Raw genomic sequence first — 20,291 nt, 5'->3', positions numbered from 1 at the left:
CTCCCCCCCCCCCCCCCTGAAGGGGAACCCTGCGCACGCCTATGCCACGGCCGCTGGATCCGCTACAAGCGCACGGGTACGGCCTGCCGCGTGCTCCGAAACCGGCGTGACGGGCCTAGTTTCCCGGACCACCGCCGCGGCGCCACCGAGCGGGGACGCGTTTCGCGGACGCCCGCGGGATCACATGCGCGGCGCGCTTGCGGCAGTTATGCTTGAGCGCGTGCGTCTTCATGTGACGCCCGAAATCTTCTAAAATTTATCTAGCGTGTACACATCAGTTAATCACCGATATTTCTTGTAGATTCTTGCAGCGCTTGGGAATTTTTGTTCTTGCCTTGCCAAAAATGCAACTTCGCGATCCGATCGCGTTTTTTGCGGAAGTAATCGCGTGGGCATATTTTTCTGGTATCCTAGAAGACTACAACTAACCAACCTAGAGGCGCTGCACCAAAACAAAGAATGCATCGAAATTCTTCATTTTGGCTCAAGGTATGTAGCTTCAGATTTAATCATTTCATTTCAAAAAAGGGATCTCAGAAACTGCAGCGGCCACTGTTTATTTGACACAAAATAACATCAACTTCTTCCTTTATCCAAGCATGTTTATAGTACACATACGGTATACGGTATCGCATGCAACTGCCATGAAATAATGCTTGTCATATGTGTGACCATCTCATAGAAGGAGAGTCGAGTAACTTTGAAATTTCAGTGACTACATCTTCAATACTGACAATTGGGCGAGCTGTTACAGATTAATTAATATGAAAACGGTCAGACGGAAAGAGTGATGAAAAGGCTTAAAAACACACGAACACAACTGCTTGCATTCCTGCGCTTTTCAGTATTTCTGTCTCTTCCCGTTACGCCGTTTTCACGATCGTGTAATGAATTCAACAGTGAACATAAAAGCTGGACAAAATGTGAGAAGTTATTTTATTTATTATGAATTGAGGGCTCATCCCTGCTAACTGCAAACGGCGGCTTGTTGCAAACGTTGTTGAAATCCGGCGGCCGTGACACCACCTTCCCGTTTTCTCTTATCTCTCTTTTTTTTTTTTTTTAGTTCCCACCTTTCAGCCCGCGGCACCTTTGTCATCGGTTCCGGTTGTTTACGAACGCTGTTGCGTTGCGGTGGCGTGCGTTGCCCGGCAATGCCATGTGGTACTGATGTTGGTTGCCGTGAAAAGCACGTGTATCCCTTTTATTCAGAGAGTTGGGTTGTCTGTGGTCATTAGCGGTACGGGGCACAGACTCAATCTTACCTCAGCAAAACATGCGGAGACAAAAAAAGTGCAGAAAAGCGGCTGGTGGGCGACGACAAGATTTCATTTCAAACAAATATACGTGGCAGCCAACACACGCATTGCGAGCGACTCACAGGGACGAATTAAGTAAAAAAAAAAGGGGGGGGGGAGGGGTAAACATTTCTTATACTTGTCTCTGTTTTCTTCTTAATTTTTATTATTGTTTTGTTATTCCTCCAGCTTGTGAGCCCAAATTTTGGCTTCCCATGTCTACTTCCAGTCTGTGCAGACCATAAAACCTTTCGTTTTGCTCCTTTGACGTTAGCCGCTGTACAGGCACTGGCGAATCTTCGTTGCGCACCAACGTGATTGTCTTCTGGCAGTCTCCCTCATGTGGTTCTGTCATCTAGTACTGTTTATTTTTCTATTATATATTTTCTACAAAGGCATCCGTGCTCGCTCCAACAAAGGTACTTGACTGTCCTACAGCAGCCGTGGTTTTGCGTGCTACTATAGTATACTTGTGTAAATATAAAAATATAAATATAAAATATATTGTCACGCATGAATATATATATATATATATATATATATATATATATATATATATATATATATATATAGCTTCAGTTGATCTCCGCCATTTCATGGTTTTGTATCTTGAGTTAAAAAAAAACTTCAGTCGTAGCTTGATTCTTCGAGATATTAGTCACTCAAGTCATCGGCCTTATATATACATCAATTTGATGACATTGCCCTGCTAAGAACTGTCAAGAATATTTGCAAGCCACTTCTAATGAATATATAATTCCGCAGCCTTTTCAACAAAGTTACGAGGAGTGCGTCACTATATTCGTAGAATCCGCTAGTATCAAGCATCCGAAGCTGAATTACTTTTCGGCATAGTATCATGTATCAGACATCATGAAAAAGATTCAACGTATGTTTTTACATGCACTTCCAGTGTATAAAGAACATGAACGTGTATTGTCAGATGTTTCAAATAAATACTTGTCAAGCATTTTCAGAAAGGTGCTGAAGAAATGTCACGGAAATCAATATGTTAAAATAACAAACGATGCATTCACTACACGCACATAAATATAACAACCACTTTTTCACACATTCAGCGCCATATAATTGTGGAATATTTTTTCAGACACAAAGCAAAAAGCTAGTCCTGGAAAAAAAAAATGCCAGGAACCAGATTACGCGAACGGACTCAACTGTATGCATGGTATGTCTTGACTGCGATAGATGAGATGGGGAAAAAACGCTTAGAACAGCTGAGTGAGACCGCTGTTGGGACCACCACCAACTAATTTGCTGCGGCTGCTGCCCCAACGGAGCCGCCGGCACCCGCTTCCCCTTCCCCGCCCCGTCGCGCCGCAGCGGCCGCAACTGCAACTAGGGCCGACACGCGCTCTCCCATAGAAAGCCGCCCGACGCGGCAGGCCGTACCGTGCGCTTTTTATCCAGCGGCCGTGCCTATGCAAACGACCACACGAGTCCGACATCGATGACCAAAGAACGCGAGGCTATCTGTAATTTTTTAAGGCGAAAGCCTTAGATGCCTCATCAAGCGCGAAAATTGACTGTCGGCGTCCCGCGGCGTCGGGGACCGTACGGATGATGAAAAAAAAAATCATCACATGATGAAGTCACCATATGACATCATCACCAAAATTTGTGACGTCATCATGACCTCGCAAATTTTGGCGTGACGTGACGTCACATGATGTCGTCATCACATGGCATCGTAGCTTGGTCAAAAGTGGGCAGATCACGGAGGCCGTGCAAAACCACGTGAGGTGCCTCCGATCCTGGAGGCAATGCGAAACCACGCTAGGTGCACAAAGCTTTCTGAGGGTGGCGGGGCAGGATAGATACATCGGCTGAGAAGAAAAAGGAGATCGCTTTCGCCTTCGTGTCGTCTTCGGTGAATGCATAAGGGACCCTGTGAGTTTTCCTTCTTCCGTTTAGAATACAATATCATGTTCTACTGCAATACCAATAGCATATTCTAGCAATAGCATGTTCTAGCAATGCATGTTTTACCAAAAAGCATGTAAAGTTTGTGCAAAGCTTAGGTAAAGTTTAGGGTGTTTTGCGTGGTACCACCAGACAGTGGACGCCACTCGCCATCACAGGGCTCGAGCCTCAAGACTAAGCGGGCGCATGATAGGCAAACGACTTACCGTAGCTGAGCGCTTTCAACACATCCTCAGGTGACTCCGCAGTCCCGCGCATAGCGTGCAGTGCGTCAGTTTCCACAATTTCATGCAATTCTGAGGACTTCATTTGTACTTTCTAGAGGAGCCAGCTCCTGTGCTTTGACCGTAGTCGCAGCGAGCCAGGGCCTTCTGACAGGGGGCGGCACGACGTTTTAGATGCGAAGTATCTCTTGCTCGGGGGTATGTAAAGCGGCGTGGTCATCCGCACGCAGCTTTGTAGTCCGCACTCACACTACGCATGCGCGACTCTCCTCCTTCTCTCTCTCCAACAGCTGCGCGTTACTCTCTCCACTTCTCTACCAGCACCTGCTTGCGCTTCTCCTGCGTTCTCGCTTCTGCTCTCACGGCGCATACGCTACTCTCCTCCTATAGTCTCCTCTTCTTCAAATGGCAGAGCGCTGCGCGCGTTCAGTCCAGCGCTTGCCTCGGTTCGCTCCTCTGAAATGCGGGCTCGACATGCCGAAATTCTCTCCTGCGCAGCGCCGCGATGAGGGCCAGCGCATGCGCGTTCCCTCCCCCTCTCTCTCCTCTCCTACGCTGCCTCTCTCTCGCGCGCCTGTCGACGTTCCCCGCACGCCCTGTGAGAATTAACGGCCAGGCTAGAGGGAAGACACGACGCGCGTAGTATTCCTCTTCGCGTTCCACGACGCGAGGTCGGTAGCATGCCCAGCGAACGCCAACGGAACGCGATCGTGCAAGTGTTCCTGCCTCGCATCGCCTCATGGTCCCCTTTAGCGGGAGATGGTGTACTTTTTTTTTTTACTGACACGTGACTGTGACTGCAGCGCTCATCAAGAAGCAGCGCCTTCAAACACGATCACTGTTAGGTAGCCAGTATTAAGGAAAAACTTCCGAAAAAATGGATCGGCGTGTCTGCCACTCCCCGGCTTAAGGAACGCGTCACTTTGGTCTTACAGAATCAGCTGTAACCAGAACAGTGCTCCGGCTGCGTTATCAGTGAGAACAGTCGGCCGCGAGATACGGATTGTAATAGTGGCGTACAATCGAGCGGAGGGAATCCCTGCAAAATTGCGACGCATGTTGTTGGCTCTCGTCCTGCACCCTTGCAAAAAACTGAATTAAGTATGAATAAATTGGCGAGATATCTAAATGGTCGTAGACAGCACATATTTACCTGCCACAGTGAAATCGTCCACTCCTCTTTCACTGTTGAGCAGGTTCCGTCGTTTCTTTAGAACGTGTTCTGTCTCCTCTCCCTTTCTCTGCGCTGAAGATTTCCTGGTGGCTGGGGTTAACCTTTTGGGAGTGATTGACGCTTAAATTTTTTTTCCCGACACTTGACCTCATACTTTATTAAGCAACCTTAATTATAACATACGTGCTTATGAATCCCAACTGAAATTGGCCGATGGTTGATAAACAAGTGGGCAGCGCTCGGCAACCGGCACTGGCATCCGACCAATGGCGGCCCAAAGTGGGGGGGGGGGGGGGGCTGATCGGCAACCAATTACGCTGGTTATTAGTTGGCCGAAGACGTTCAGCCAATGGTCGGCAAACGATAGGGAAAGAGTCGGCACCCAATGCTCGGGCGACCAAACGTGGTCCTCCGTAGGGCCATGCTTTGCAACCTACCACGTTGGCCAGGAACTATGTACTATGAGCCAGTGACAAGGCGACATTGCATTATATCTGTGGGCGCAAATTTTTAGATGCGAAGCATCTTATAGCGGAGTTCAAACCGGTGGTGGTGGTCGTGGCGTGCGGCGTGACCGCCCTTACTGCGCATGCGCATACCCTCTCCCTTTCCACTACCCTCTCCCTACCACTCTCCACTCCTCCTCTGCACATACCGTTTCCACTTTCCGCTCACCCCCTCCCCACCCCTCTCGCACTTCCACTCTCTCGTTTCCCCTCTCCACTTCCCATCTCCCCTACCCCTCTTAAACGGCGTGCTATTTATATACACTATTTGCCGGTGGCGGTACTCAGAGGTCGGTGGTACATCAGCGTGTTTTCGTTATCATTGGCGAGATGGCGCGAAGGGCGCGCTTTATAGGTCGTCGCCCCACGCGTTGAGATGAGCGTGCGCCTCTCTACAGGGCGTGGCCGCTTGTGCGAGCGCGCTTATCTTGTACGTCTTGCGCTCTCACCGCAAGTTTGCGTTGACGTTAGAGAGATCACGAATGTCACTTCGCTAACTGCAGCGGCCGCTTTTGCGAAAGGAGCGCGCTGCTCACAAACAAAGAGGTTACAACTGTGACAGTTCGCGCTCATCCTGTGTATACTTGTGCGTTCGTTTCGTGCGTCTTCCTTTGTATTTGACCAGCGCGCTTTGACTATCGAGCTATGACAGTTGTTAGTTCGTGCTCATCCTGTGTATGTTCGTTCCGTGCGTCCTTTCTGCTTGAGCAGCGCGTTGCAAGTTTCGAGCTGCTTGCCGTTCTTCGCGCGACATTACACCTTGTTGCTATAGCATTCATTCCTTTGCCCTCGGGGCGAAACAATGCACAACAAGCGCTCAACTACGTTTGTGAAGACACGTTTTACTTTCGTGTTATACCTATTTATATGACAGAGGGTATAACCATGTTTTTTTTTTTATTGTCTGACGCGCGTAACTTTTTTTTACGATGATCCCCTACATCTTAGCCCTGCTGATTCACAATTCGATCCTACAGTTTCTTTTGTTGATTTCCTTATTTCGATCAAATACTCAGCGCCGAATAAGGCACCGCACCAGGAATGATTTTTGTTTTCGAAAAGCTATCTCGTACGGAAGAAAATGACAGCCGTTGTTCAGCATCAAACTTCTCTTGGCATGGTTTGTTGGGTAATTGAAACACTTAACGGAGCGAGCGCGTTTGTACGGACACATGAATACTGCATCTTTCATAATGGTCATTATCACCCACTGTCGCTTGCGTCCACTCGACTCATTTTCAATTTCATTGTTTCAGCCGAGTCTTCATCTGTATGAGCATCTTCCTGCTCATTGCCTTCACTCTGTCCCTGTTTGTCACAATCGTTGCGAATCCTGCCGGTGGAGCACCGAGAGGCTGTCTGATCGCGAGCACAGAGCATGGCTACGCCGTCGGAAGCCTGCTTCAGTTTGAAATCAAGGGCAAATCGTACAGCTCTGTGGCATTCTACGGCATCCCGTTTGGCGACCCGCCCGTCGGCGACAGACGCTTCGCCGAGCCCCGATGCGCCAGGGCACCGGGGTGTGGACTGTTCAATGCCACGTACGCGCGATCACCCTGCGCCCAGACGGACACTCACTACGCTCGGGACTACTACATCAGCGCCGCTAACACCACCGAAGACTGCCTGCACATCAACGTCTGGGTGCCCGGTTCCTGCGTGAAGCCGCTGCTTAGCCCAGAAAACCGCCGCGCCGTCGTGTTCTGGCTCTACGGCGGCGCCTTTGTGAGTGGAGGCAACAGCTACGACTTCAACGACGGACGCTTCCTGGCCGGCTTGGGAGACGTCCTCGTGGTAACACCAAACTACCGCTTGACCGCATTCGGCTTCCTCAACTCGGGAACGGACCGTAGCATCGTGGGAAACATGGCGCTGCACGACCAGCTGCTGGCGCTCCGTTGGGTTCGCGACAACATCCACCGTTTCGGCGGAGACAGCGACCGCGTCCTGATCGGCGGCCAGAGCGCCGGCGCCATTACGAGCTCCATGTTTATGACGAGTCCTATCATGTCGCAGTACGGTCCGTTCCGCAGGGTTTTCCTCATGAGCGGCTCAATGTACGCCCCGTTGCCTCAGAACCGAGGGCGCAAAGCGCGAAATACCTTCTCCCACGTGGCTGCCAAAGCCGGCTGCGAGTTTGCCAGCGTCGACGACACCACCCGCTGCCTCCGAAACCGGAGCGCCACAGAGGTCTTGGAGGCTGCCAAGGGCGTCAGCCTAGATCTGATGCCGGCCATAAAAGCACCCCTGTTTCCGGGCGGCCTTGAATCGCGCCAGCGGCGATTCCTGGGGGCCCGAGCCCGCGACACACTTATTTCTAACACGGCGCTAGAAGGGCACGCCTTATTCGAACTGCTCCTGCCCGGCGTTGTAGGTACCCAGAAAGAGATCACGGCGCCAATGCTGAAAAAAACGTTTCCCGATTTGTTCGGCAAAATGAGTGAGACTCGCATCAGACTCGTGATTTTTTTCCTGGGGACGCTGTACGACCTCAACGCCCCCAACCACAGCGGATGGATAGAGTTGATCGGTGACGTCATATTCCGCTGTCCGGTCGCTGCGTTCGGGAAAGATATGGCCGCTATGGGGAAGAATGTATACTGCATGCAATACACACCCAAACCATCCTTTTCCATATATTCCGCAGAGAATGCGACGCACGGAGAAGACGTGGAGATGTTGTTTGGGTACCCGTACTTGTACCCTTATCTGGCAACCGACGAAGACAGAGCCATGTCCTACCGCATGATCACCATGGTATCCAGTTTCGCAAAAAACGGGTGAGTAGTTTACGGATTCAAGCTTGACAGCTTATATGTAATACGCGCGATTTGTCTTGACTGTCTGGTTCATTGGTATTCGTGTCAGGAAGTAATGAAAGGGACGCAAGTGCCACCGGGCTCGGGATCAGCACTTATCGCCTTTGTTCAGGTCTACACAAGTGTTTATAGCATTATGCGCATGCTTGATCGCAAATGCTCCCCAGCGCCGGCCGTATTTTTGATGGAGGCGAAAATGCTTGAGGCCCGTGTACTAAGGTTAGCGTAAAGAACCCCAGGGGGTCGAAATTTCCGAAGCCCTTCACTACAGCGCCCCCTATAATGACATCATGGTTTTCGGACGTGAAACCACAGCAATTATTGTTACTCCCCAGCACAAAATCGAGCGAGCAACCTTGTGCTGAACTGGTGAGTGAACTTTGATGAAAACGGCGCGGTCGCGCGCGCTATCTCGACAGACATCAGTAGACGGCTCCTACTCTTACACGTGCTGCGCTCTCACTGCTACTTCGCGTTGAAGCAACAGATAGCACGAAAACCACATCGCTCACGGCCGTATTCCCTTACGCTAGCGTTTTCTAGAGTTGCGCGTGATCAGATGTAATGGAGTCAGCTACTAGCCTTACATCGTATAAGATTTCACTTTGTTGCTATCGCATTCATTGCTTCGTCCTTGCAATGAGTCGTCGCAAAGCATTTCACGTCCAAAATGCCGGGGTGGCTGAAGACACAACGCGATAACACCCTTGCGAGAGCAGCGATGCGCGTAACAATGACATAACAAACTTTGCGATCTGTGACGTCATAATCAGGTGAGAGACGATGTCATCTGTGATCACATGATACCCTTTGCATCATTCGTGTTTCCGTCGACGGCCACTCTCCGCGTTTCATCAGCTATCGAAGGCATATCAGCTTAATAAATTACACAGCTCAACCGGGGTGATTCGACGAGAGATCGAACATGCCTGTCCGGTCGATATTTTTGTTTTGCCTGGGTTTTTCATATGTGATGTGGGCACATTCAAAGTGCACGGAACCGAAAATTTTATTCCTGAGAAACGTTCCTAGCGCGTAAAAAAAAAAAAAAATATTTGAAGGTGGCGGCGCCTCCTGTTTTTGCTCACTGCAATGTTTTCGGATTTCGCGGCTGAACCTAACGCGAACTATACGAAAAATTTTTCCTGGTTTTAATACGCATTACTGTGAATTACATCCATGCTTTTTTATGCCGTCCTCAAAAGGAAAAAAAATGTGAAAAAATGGCAAACACGGTCCAAATGAACAAAGTTTGCTAAGTTTGAGGCGCCTTGGCGCCTTTCCTATTTCGCACAGAAACTTAAAAAACAGTGTAAAATATAGAAAAGAGCCTTTGCAACATTTATGCGGAAGATAGTTTTCCTACAGGCAGCGCAAAAGAAGAAAAAATAGTTAAAGAAGCAAGATTTTTCAAAAAAGCTTATTTTCAAGAAATAAAACAAAAAAACTCCGGTCTCAATTTTGACGACATTGTTTTATCGAAGAGCGCTTATGTCAGTGAAAACACCGTGTTAATATTATGTCCTCATTTGCTTTGTGCACGAAATTTAACGGCTCAAAATGACCGTCGCTGTGTGTGCTCACTTCATTGCGATTGATGGATGTCATCAACTTGCATTTTTTTGCGCGTAAATCTACAGTTAATTTCCCTGCAGTAAAACATTGCTCTGGTGGCTTTTCGTCAAGAAATAGCGAAACGGCCACCAGGCGCACCATAAGCGTGGCACGTAGGTCATGCTGCACATGACATGTGTGTCATGATTTTCATGTTTAGTCGTGTTATTTATGTTCGTCACACAGTCAGGTCACGCAATACCAATTCCGGGGTAGATCAAGCTAGCGAAACGGCCGCCAGCGCACCACGAGCGTGGCACGTAAGTCATGCTGTACATGACATGCGTGTCATGATTTTCATGTTAACTCATGTTATTTATGTTCGTTACACAGTAACGTCGCGCAGTACCAATGTTGGTATATGTCAAGCTAGCGAAACGGCCGCGAGCGCACCATGAGCGTGGCATGTATATCATGCTGTACATGACATGCGTGTCATGATTTGCGCGTTAGGACCTGTCAGTTATGTTCGTCATACACTCTTGTCACGCCGTATCAATTTTGGTAACGTTAATGAAACGGCCGTAAGAGCAAGACTGTGGCATGTATATCATGTCGTTCGTGATATGCATGTTATGATTTTCATGTTATGACTCATCATTCATGTTCGTCGTACAGTCATGTTATGCCATACCAATTTTGGTGTACATTTGGTTAACGAAACGAGCAGGAGAGCACGAAGTTGTAGGCGGCTTCGATAGATAGATAGATAGATAGATAGATAGATAGATAGATAGATAGATAGATAGATAGATAGATAGATAGATAGATAGATAGATAGATAGATAGATAGATAGATAGATAGATAGATAGATAGATAGATAGATAGATAGATAGATAGATAGATAGATAGATAGATAGATAGATAGATAGATAGATAGATAGATAGATAGATAGATAGATAGATAGATAGATAGATAGATAGATAGATAGATAGATACGCTCAAAGTCGCAGAATTTCGCTATGAAATGCTTCGCATTTAAAATGTACTCTCAAACTTCAGTACTTAGATTTAGGCGCACGTTAAAGAATCCCAGGTGGTCGAAATTTCCGGAACCCTCCGCTACGGCGTCTCTCATAATCATATCGTGGTTTTGGGACGTTAAACCCTAGATATCATTATTAATTACTCTCAAACTTAATTTTTGTCTAGCGTGTGCGGGGGTGGACTGCTGCCGCTCTCTAAAGGGCTAACGCGTACACAGTTTGCAGCTTACAACCTCAACTTACCCCGCCATTATTCGCTAATCAGAAGCACGCGAGACACCGCGAGCACATGGTTTAGGTGACTTTGTCAAAACTCTCCTTGCACACCAAACAAACCATCTGTATGCAGCGAAGGCCAGCGTAATCTGTAACCAAATGCCGCAATCAGCAGGCGCGCTGTTATGCGGTTGCTTTCTCACTGCCTGCTTGCTTGCCTTCCATTACGTGCACTGTAGGCCCTAACCATCTTTCCCATTCGACGCACACTGTGCCTAACCAACATTTATAAAAAGTTAGCTCAATAATTTCCAAGCCGTTTATTTCACTTCCCGCTATCACATGTTTTAGGCGTCACAGATAACGTCTTCCTGTATCATCTCGACCTTTACCTCAGCGTTTCAGCAGCCAGAAAACGTGCGATGCGGCATGATTAACCCTTTGCGGTCTAAAACTTTTACCCACTTTCCGGCTCTACCGGTCCGAAACTATTTTGCCAGTTTCTGGCACCGCGAAGAAAAACACAAACTGTGGAAGCAAAACTCACAGGATATTGATTTTTGCTCCTGCATTCTGCAGGTAACTCCTTTAGCAATATTTGGGCAGCGTATGATACCGCTCAAAGCATTCTCCTGGGTGCAGGCCAAGGGTTGTTACTGCAGGTGGTCGTCGTCGTCACTCACTTCTGTCGAATCACTGTCATCACTGTCTGGTGGAGGCACGTAATTCTCTTTCTCACTAATGTCATTCTCGCTTTCACTAAAAGCACCACCGTCAAACGCTCGCGGCGAAAACATGGGCATGCTTCTCAGCGAACCGTGCGCGAGCGGGTACGCTCTAGGCTCCGTGCTGAACGTAGTGCTGCACCCTAGGGTAAAAAAAAAAGTAAACCTCAACCCTCAACAAACAAAGCTCACTTATTCCTGAAGAGATGGCACTTTATGTATACAAAAAAATGCGCGCGACTCGCAGTGAGAAAACAGCGAAATTTAAACCACGAACACCCTTGTAGCGGACCGCTACGGCCGTGTTGCGTTGTCGTGCAGCGCCCGACAACGGACCGCAAAGGGTCAAGGCGTAAGTGGCCGAAGCTGCTCAATTTATAATGTTTTGTCGGCACTTTACTAAAGTACTTTCCCACGTCGAGAACAGCAGAGGTCACTGGCGGCGGCAGACGGACATTATCCTTAGTTTCGACAACGAATGTGGCCTACAAATTAATTATCACAGCCCGAAGCGCTTAGACACTCTTTCTCATAAAATGTGAAACCGTGGGCTGTACTGGAAACTCATTCATGACAACTGCGCAGAAGTGAGATAATGTATGCGGCGCCGTTGAGTATAAACGTTTCGACTTGGTCTAGCTGTTCACTACACGCGATGCGCGCGGCCCATGGCTACGTCCGAGTACTCTGTGCCAATTATTTACGCGTTCACAAAAAGAAGATTGCTGAGAAAAACATTTTCGTTGCGCATTTTTTTCCTTGCTCTTTTTGTTGTTGCCTACCTCCAGAAGCTACTCTCGTAGGCTGAGGATCTTCGCGACACCTTCGAGGTCTGCTGGCATTGCATTATGCTCCTGAAGGAAGACTTGTATACATCTAACCGCGATGAGGTAGACCAGGCATTTCTTCAGGAAGAAGAAGCGATTGATATCTTGAACAGGCGCGCCCACCTTTCCTCTGATGCTTGTAGGCGAGGTTGTAGGCTGGAAACTGTTTACATGTTAGTCCTTTAGAGGGCGGCAGCAGCCCACTTTCGCACACGCTAGACACAAATAAAATCTGAGAACACATTTTCTTTGGGGAAAAGCCACCAGAGCAAGGTTTTGCTGCAGCAGAATAATTAAAACTGAGATTTACGCACAATGCAAGCTGATAACCATCAGTCGCACTGAAGTGAGTGACACACAGCAAGGGTTATTTTGGCCCGTTATATCTCATTAACAAAGCAAATGAGGACATATGATATTAAAACCGCGTGTTCACTGACATAAGCGCTCTTCGATAAGAAATTTTCGTCAAAATTGAGACCGCAGTTTTTTAATTTTATTTGTTGAGAATGAAGTTTTTTGAAAAACTCGCTTCTTTAACTATTTTTTTCTTGTTTTGCGCTGCCAGGAGAAAAATGATCTTTCGTACAAATGTTGCAAAGGCTGTTTTCTATATTTGACACTGTTTTGAAGCGCCTGCCTAGGCGCCTCAAACTTAGCACACTGTTTTGATTTCGGCCGTGTTTGCCATTTTTTCACATATTCGTCCTTTTGAGGACGGCATAAAAAAGCATGGATGTAATTCACAATAATGCTTATTAAAAAAAAGCAAAATAATTTTTCGACACATCTCTTATAGTTCGCGTTAAATTACGCCGTGAAATGCGAAAACATTGCAGTGAGCAAAAAAATGCCAGGCCTGCGCTGAAACCGCAGCACAGTCACAGCGAAAGCTGGAAGAGCGGCGTTTCTAGAGCCCGTTGTAAGCTCTCTTGGGGCTGCTAATAAAAGTACACTAGAAAGGTACCCACTACGACATAAATCACAATTTTTGTGAAGTTGGGACGCACCTACTAAGCCATTATTTGTCATTTTGCGGAGAAGCGAGGCACCAGCTACATTCATTCACAAAACTTTATTAAGAGTCCTGAAGCCCGGTCTTTTCAGACCGAGGCGGGCCGCGTCCACGTCGGCACCGTTAGGCCGAGCCTTAGGGCGCCATCGTGAACCCTCTGGACAGCCCGTAGTTGATCCTGATACGAACAGCTGGAGATCATCTTCTGCCAGTGAAGCCATTTTTCTTCGGGGTTGGCGAGAGTCGCGGGACAGCCCGCCAGCATGTGTCTGATTTCAATGATGCCACCGCATGCGTCACATTCTTTTCTAATTTCACTTTCAGGGTGAATTTTTGTTACAAAATACGGAGTGGGGTACGTCCCAGTTTGCAGTAAACGTAGCGTGACTGCCTGAGCCCTGTTCAACTTTACGTGTGGCAGTGGGAATTGTCTACGCCCCAAGTAGTAGTATTTAGTGATCTCGTTGTAGGTTAGTAAATTATCTTTATGATCCCCGGAATGGTAGTGGGCGTCGGTTCGGTTCTGACCGGCACGGCAAGCGAGTCCTCTGGTGACGCGACGACTAATGGCGATGAATTATGGCTCAGCTCTTTGTAATGGGTTGGAAGCTTTAAACGGCCCACCAGTTATGTAATTTGCATTGGGTGACGCCCAGTCGCTATTTCCCTCTCCCGTCATGCTGTATAACATACGTTGACGTGGGAGAGAGACGGGGGTGGGGTGAAGAACTTTACTGAAACCCCAAGGAAATGGATCATGCGCTTATGGGCTTCCTTGGCAACCAATACAAGTGCACTTGCGAGGAACCCACTACGCTATAAATGATTGTAATTATACTGAGACCCCGAGGAAATGGATCGTGCGCTTATGGGCTTCCTTGGCAACCAATACAGGTGCACTTGCGAGGAACCCACTACGCTATAAATCATTGTAATTTCTGAGAAGTAGGGCAGCAGGCACTGTGCCATTTTTCGTCATTCTACGCAGAGCGTTGGTAGCTGCTAAACGCATGTAAGGCATTATGCGCACTTTATTGATGCTGTGCCTGATGACGATGAAGAATTATGGCAGAGCCCTTTGTAATGGGTTGGAAGCATTCAACAACCTACTCGTTGCGCAATTCGCATTGTGTGACGCCTGGTTACAGAATTCGCTTTGTGCGACGCTTAGTGCTTATTTTGCTCTTCTACCACGCTATATTGCATTTGCTAATGTGGTTCCTTCCCGACATGAAGCCTGTATAGGGCCTTTTTGCAACGCACTTTCAAGCACCGGCATGGCTCAGAGGTTGAATATTGGGCTCCCACGCAGAGGGCCCAGGTTCGAACCTCGTTGCAACCTGGAATTTTTTTCTTATTTCGTTTTTTTTTCTTATTTCGAGCGATACTGGTTACGGACACCGGCGGCGGCGGCGGACAACTACGGCGCCAAAAACGGCCGGTGAAATGATCTCATAACCGCTTTCGCTGTAAAACAGGCCGGAGGCCCGCGCCGCCACCTTCAAATATTTTTTGGTGCGCTGGGGGCGTTTCATTAAAATGAAAATTCCGGTTCCGTGCACTTTGAATGTGCCCACATAACATATAAAAAACCCAGGCAAAACAAAAATATCGACCGGACAGGCATGTTCGATCTCTCGTGGAATCACCCACGGAAGCCTCAAATCAGCCCGTCAAGATCCGAGGGACTTACTCTGCCTGCTCAAGGGATTCGTTTACCATTCTCGAAATCACTTCAGGACGCCCTTATCCTGTACACTACCGAATAGAGATATTGAGGCAAGAAAAGGAGATGCAGTTTGCAAAATCTTTATTTGCGTGACTCCACAAGTGCAGAGAAACATTATTCCGACAAAAATTTCGTTGTTAAAAGGCTAAGAACGAGTGACCGCCGATAAATGCGAATTCTCGCTTTGAGTGCTTCAAATATGTTTAAATGTTTCCCAAAGACCAATAGCATAACTTTTGTTCGCGCTGCGTTCTATCCAAAGGAAACATTACTGGCAACACTTTAAGCAGTTAAGCCTAAGCAGCCGCGCGCTGCGCGATGTGCCCACCGCCGCTTTGTTTTGTTTGCACACCAGCCGCTAATTGTTCCGTCTCCTGCTCACTCTAGGAGTATGGGTAAATAACACTCTGGGCGACAAAAGCGCGAACTTTCAGTCACACTGAGCAATTTGCCGTTGTATAATCTGTTTAAGAATTCATGTTGACGAACGTTGATGCAGGTATACCGAAGAGGTTAAATAGAACGGTGATGGTAATGCAATAATAATAATTGTTGGGTTTGAACTCCCCAAAACCACGATATGATTATGCCGCAGTGGAGGGCTCCGGAAATTTTGACCACAAAGGTTTCTCTAATAACGTGGACCTAAATCTAAGTACACGGGCCTCAAGCGTTTTCGCCTCCATCTAAAATGCGGCCTTCGCGGCCGGGATTCCATCCCGCGACCTTCGGGTCAGCAGTCGAGCGCCATAACCACCATAAACGTGGCGGGTGGGGATTGTAACGGTGACGACGATGGCACGCAGGTCTCTACCGAACCTGGTCGATGGCAAGCCGTGGCCGCGGTTTTTGAATGCGTCTAACTACCAGTTTGTCGACCACACGAACGCTGGTTTCATGTTGGGCGGTCCCATCGGTGCCTGTCCCTTGGACAATATCATCAAGGGACTTATCCCAACGAGGCGGCAGGGCCGGCGAGCAATCGACGGTGCTTGGGAGCCCGAAGTCGTCGAACTGGCCCTGGAGATGCTCGGCGCAATACCGGCGCGGGCGCTTGAAATCGCCGCCAGCGCTCACGCGGTGGAGTTTGGAGAATAAGAGCCCCTCGTACGGTGGTTGAAGAAGAATAATATAGAAGAATATAGCATAACGTGACTTAGAAGTGCTAATTCCACTTCCGGGTCCGGGCTGGCGAGCTGTGCCTCCCACTGCTCCAAGTTGTTTACAAAGTTGTTGCCTAAAATGATTTAAGTTCTCTGGCTTTCAGCCACACTCCCATGAGATGTGGTATAAAGTTGGCAAATCGCCGTACCACGGACAAGCGTCCTGGTACAACGTATGATATATTTTGCTTAGCCGACATAAATTTGAAAAAAATTGGGGGGACGCTTAAGCTTCGCCTTTAAGAGTTGAACGCGATAGGGATATCCTGCCCCTAGTGCGCACTTCGAACACTACGAGTGTTTAACAGAATGCGCGCACTAAGGTGTGTGCCTTATGTAATGAGTAGCATGCTTTAAACCAGGGGCAATTATGCGCGAGAAACTTTTTCGAAGTTGCGATGCACCCACTACGTGGTCTTAAAGGAATACGCGCAGTAATGTGCCTTCTGTAATGGGTGGCTGTCTTTAAAACGACAAAGTCGTTATGATAATGACATGGTGTGACGCCCGATGGCATTGTACGCTTGTACCACGCAATATTACTGCGATATTGCATCTCGTACTGTGACACCTGTATACAGGACGCGTATTTTTGGGAAGCATGAAACTTACTTTCAATGCAGCTCCAAGCAGAGGCGTGGCTGTGTGGTAGAACACCTGCTTGCCACGCAGACGGCCTGGGTTCGATTCTCACTCGGACCCAATATTTTTATTATTTATTTTATTTGCAGCTTTTTCGATTTTTCGGTCACGGACAAGATGATGATTTTTCGCTCACAACCAACGGTGCCGACGCCGACGGCGGAATTTCTGCGATACGAGCTCTTTAACGCTATCGCGTTAATACTCCCGTCTGTGCCTTGCGCAGGTCCGTAGCGTCTCCCCCTTCAAGGGATATATGGGAAACACTGTATTTTTTTTCTCGTGTGCTCCGCTGGTGAGTGGGGATGTCTTTTGGGGCAATTAAGTGGGGTTCGATAGTGGAAGGCTGACGCTCCGCTCGGTTTGTCAGATCTCGAGCTAAAGCGTCCGCTCTCCGATTCCCTTCCAAGCCAGCGTGTGCTGGGCACGAGATTGGCTGTTGTCTCTTGGTTAAGTTCTGTCCCATCAATTTAATGATGCTTGCGGGTAAGCGTCTGTTCATATAAGTCGACACTAGCGGTGTGCGAATATTGGAAAATTTCGAATAACGAATCGAATAGCGTTCTATTCGATACGGTACTTGAATCGAATAGTGCATATTAGAAATACCGAATATTTTTCGAATATTTTTTTCAATAAAAAGCACCAATAAAATAACCTCAAAGGAACGAAACGTTGGAAAAGAGAGGGGTAACGTTTCTTGTTTTAATCATCTATAACTATGAAGATGCTGCCGCCTTAGGTTTTACTGAACCATCGGCGCTCTATTTATCACAGGATGTAGGCGTTTTTGCGTAAAACAACTGTGTCGCCGAATCGGCGGAGTCAGCAATCCACTATCTTCATCATGACATTTATAGTGATTTTGAATCATGAATATTGTTTATATATCAGTTTATTTAAAAGCTGCTGACAAAAGCTGCTGTCTTCGAATACTGTAGTCACTGCTGTATTTCACACTGCAGTTACAAAATACTTCTCTCTAGTTTCTGCTGTATGTGAGCATGCCTCAGTTTACAAAATTGTGGGAGCTTTTTTTGCCCGTTAGAAGCAATCGTAATGTTCTTTTTGTTCAAGCCAGTGAACACTTGTTTCCAATCAAATGTGGAATCCTTGGCCGTCTGAGAAAATGCTTACATTGCCATTCCAGGGCTGCTTGGAAAGTGGTTCCCTTACGATTCGAAAACTGTTCTAATAGCATTCGATTCGTATTCATATTCGATGCGGTGTCACCGGCATTCTATTCGTATTCGATTCGGTTCTAAAATTCACTATTTGCACACCCCTAGTCAGCACGTTCCTTGGCAGTCGGACACTATGGTTGATTGCTGTTCCGGTCTACGTCCTTGCTCTCTAATTGTCAAGGCTATGGCAAAGGACTCTGCCTTGGCAATTGGGGAGGTGATAAGGGAGGGGCTGGTCACAGTCCTCATATCCCAGTGAATTCCTGTTGCTACGCATTTCGCCCAGTAGTTCTTGTTCACCTTCAACTGTGGCCCACACCAACTGTGGTGGGTCGGCCAAGAATTGAGTGGTTTTATACAATGTTATAGAACCTTAGAGCAAGGGAGATTACAGTAGTATCTGGCAGCGTCAACGTACGTTTCTTTCTTCTCTCCTTGTTGTGTCTTCTTATCTAGTCATATTTTTCGGTAAAGGCGCTTCGTGGACTCGTACAGCCGTAGAAAGAACCTTAAAGTTTAAAAACCTTAAGTTTTAAAAGTGGGCGAGCGAACGCTGGGGAAACTGTCCACGATTATTTCAAATGGAAGCTATTAACTGACGAGTGATAGAAATGCGAGTGCTTTATTAAATGAATTACGAAGCCCAGCTGCACTTTTCAACTGAGCTTTCGAAATTGATCCTTGCCCACACTGCTTGGGAAAGCGTGCCTCGCAAGCGATGCTGCTAGGCCAACTACAGCGAATGCTGTGGATGGCATTCACGATCTCGCTGGCGTTTCCTCATTCGTCTCTCTCTCTTTATCGGATGTCATTCAAGCACCTTTTGTGATGGCCGAATATTTGGCTGCTACATACGCAGCCGCGTAGCTGTGTCCGGTCCATTGTTCCCGAATTGCTTCTGGTAGCTGAATATACTGGCGACATCCCATATAAAGTGAGACTTCACTTGAACGAATTTGAACGAACTTGAAGGGCCCTCAGGAAGAAGTTTGTTCATTGAACTGAAACAGCTGTGTTTCAGCTCGTTATCTCAAGCTGCAGGAAACATGAGGTGCACAAATAAAATTTCAACTGATTTATCTGTCATGCTGGTCATTTGCATGAGAATTTTCGTGAATCGTTTCGTGAAGAATGCAATAATCTTTTACTGCACTCGTGCTCTTAACACTGCAGTGTTCATGGATTGAGTCACTGTGTCCAAAGACTCATGAACTTCCTCCAGTACAACACTCTGCTTGGCAGCGAAGGACTTCAGTTTCTCGAAGCACATCACCTCTTCTTTAGCTGAAATTTTTAGTGCTTCGACATCGCTTAGTGGCGATAACTACCACTGGCGGAACGCTGCGTCATGCAGCCAGCGTCATCTCTCCAAATGCCGAAACTGCCGAGGAGGTCGCCATAGCATTAGCTATGCTTAATCCGAACTGTCATACAATTGTAAGCTACTCTGGCACAGCCATCGGCAACTATGCCAAAGAAAGAGTCTCCCCTCAAGCACTGCGCATTCTACACCAAACGACTCGTACAAACGGAAACAAAGTCACTCTCGTCTGGTTCTCAGCGCACGCAGGTGACGTTCACCCGCATCTCGCAAACCTCAGCGAGGTAGCCCACTCCGCTGCACGAGTCAACGGTGCCGGAGGCCTCAGAGGTGAGGGCGTTGACCGCGATCGTCTCACCAGTTACCACGACCTTACGAAGTCATTTTACCTTTCTCGAAGAATCTTCCCTCCACCTAACCACAAGATATGCCGAGCTCAGGCCACTACCTTACGCCTGCTACAAACAAATTCTTACCTGTAGCTTTCTCGATATCAAGATTTACCCCGACATATACACTACGAACATTTGTAAGATATGCAAGACACACGTAGCATCGCTCCCTCATATGCTGTGGGAATGCCACGTCCAGTACCAATATGTTAATACCGAGATCCTCTCGTCGAGATGGTGCGCTGCCCTGCGCAGCTCCCACCTCGACGATCAGCTATGGACCATCCAGCAAGCCCGCGAGGCGGCGAAGAGGCAAGACCTCGACGTCCGCACGTGGGAGGCCTAGGCCAAGGCACTTAAACTGCCGGTTCTTAATAAAGTTTATTCCTCCTCCTCCTCTTCCTTTTCAAGGGTTGCTTCTTCCTCCTCTTCTTCTTCCTGACGAGTGATGCAAGAAATCATCAGCCCGCGATGACGTCAGCATATGACATCATCATGACGTGACTATGACAT

At 47.7% G+C, this 20,291-nt stretch overlaps 1 protein-coding gene across 1 annotated transcript; it reads left to right on the top strand.

Annotated features, from left to right (window-relative positions):
• The first annotated feature begins 6,415 nt into the window (after nucleotides 1–6,415).
• Nucleotides 6,416–16,174, top strand: LOC119405642 (acetylcholinesterase-1). The gene is made up of 2 exons (XM_037672479.1): nucleotides 6,416–7,923; nucleotides 15,883–16,174. Exons 1-2 carry the CDS (start codon nucleotides 6,416–6,418, stop codon nucleotides 16,172–16,174), a joined length of 1,800 nt encoding a protein of 599 aa, XP_037528407.1.
• Nucleotides 16,175–20,291: the final 4,117 nt, after the last annotated feature.

The sequence above is a fragment of the Rhipicephalus sanguineus genome, chromosome 9 (assembly GCF_013339695.2).
Source record: "Rhipicephalus sanguineus isolate Rsan-2018 chromosome 9, BIME_Rsan_1.4, whole genome shotgun sequence".
Lineage (NCBI taxonomy): Eukaryota > Metazoa > Arthropoda > Arachnida > Ixodida > Ixodidae > Rhipicephalus > Rhipicephalus sanguineus.
Note: the sequence above shows the minus strand (reverse complement) of the source record. Positions and strands in the feature narration are given on the sequence as shown.

Coding starts and splice junctions, on each gene's coding strand:
- LOC119405642 (XM_037672479.1), top strand. CDS start 6,416: ATGAGCATCTTCCTGCTCATTGCCTTCACTCTGTCCCTGTTTGTCACA. Junction 7,924..15,882: donor TCCAGTTTCGCAAAAAACGG/GTGAGTAGTTTA, acceptor GATGGCACGCAG/GTCTCTACCGAACCTGGTCG.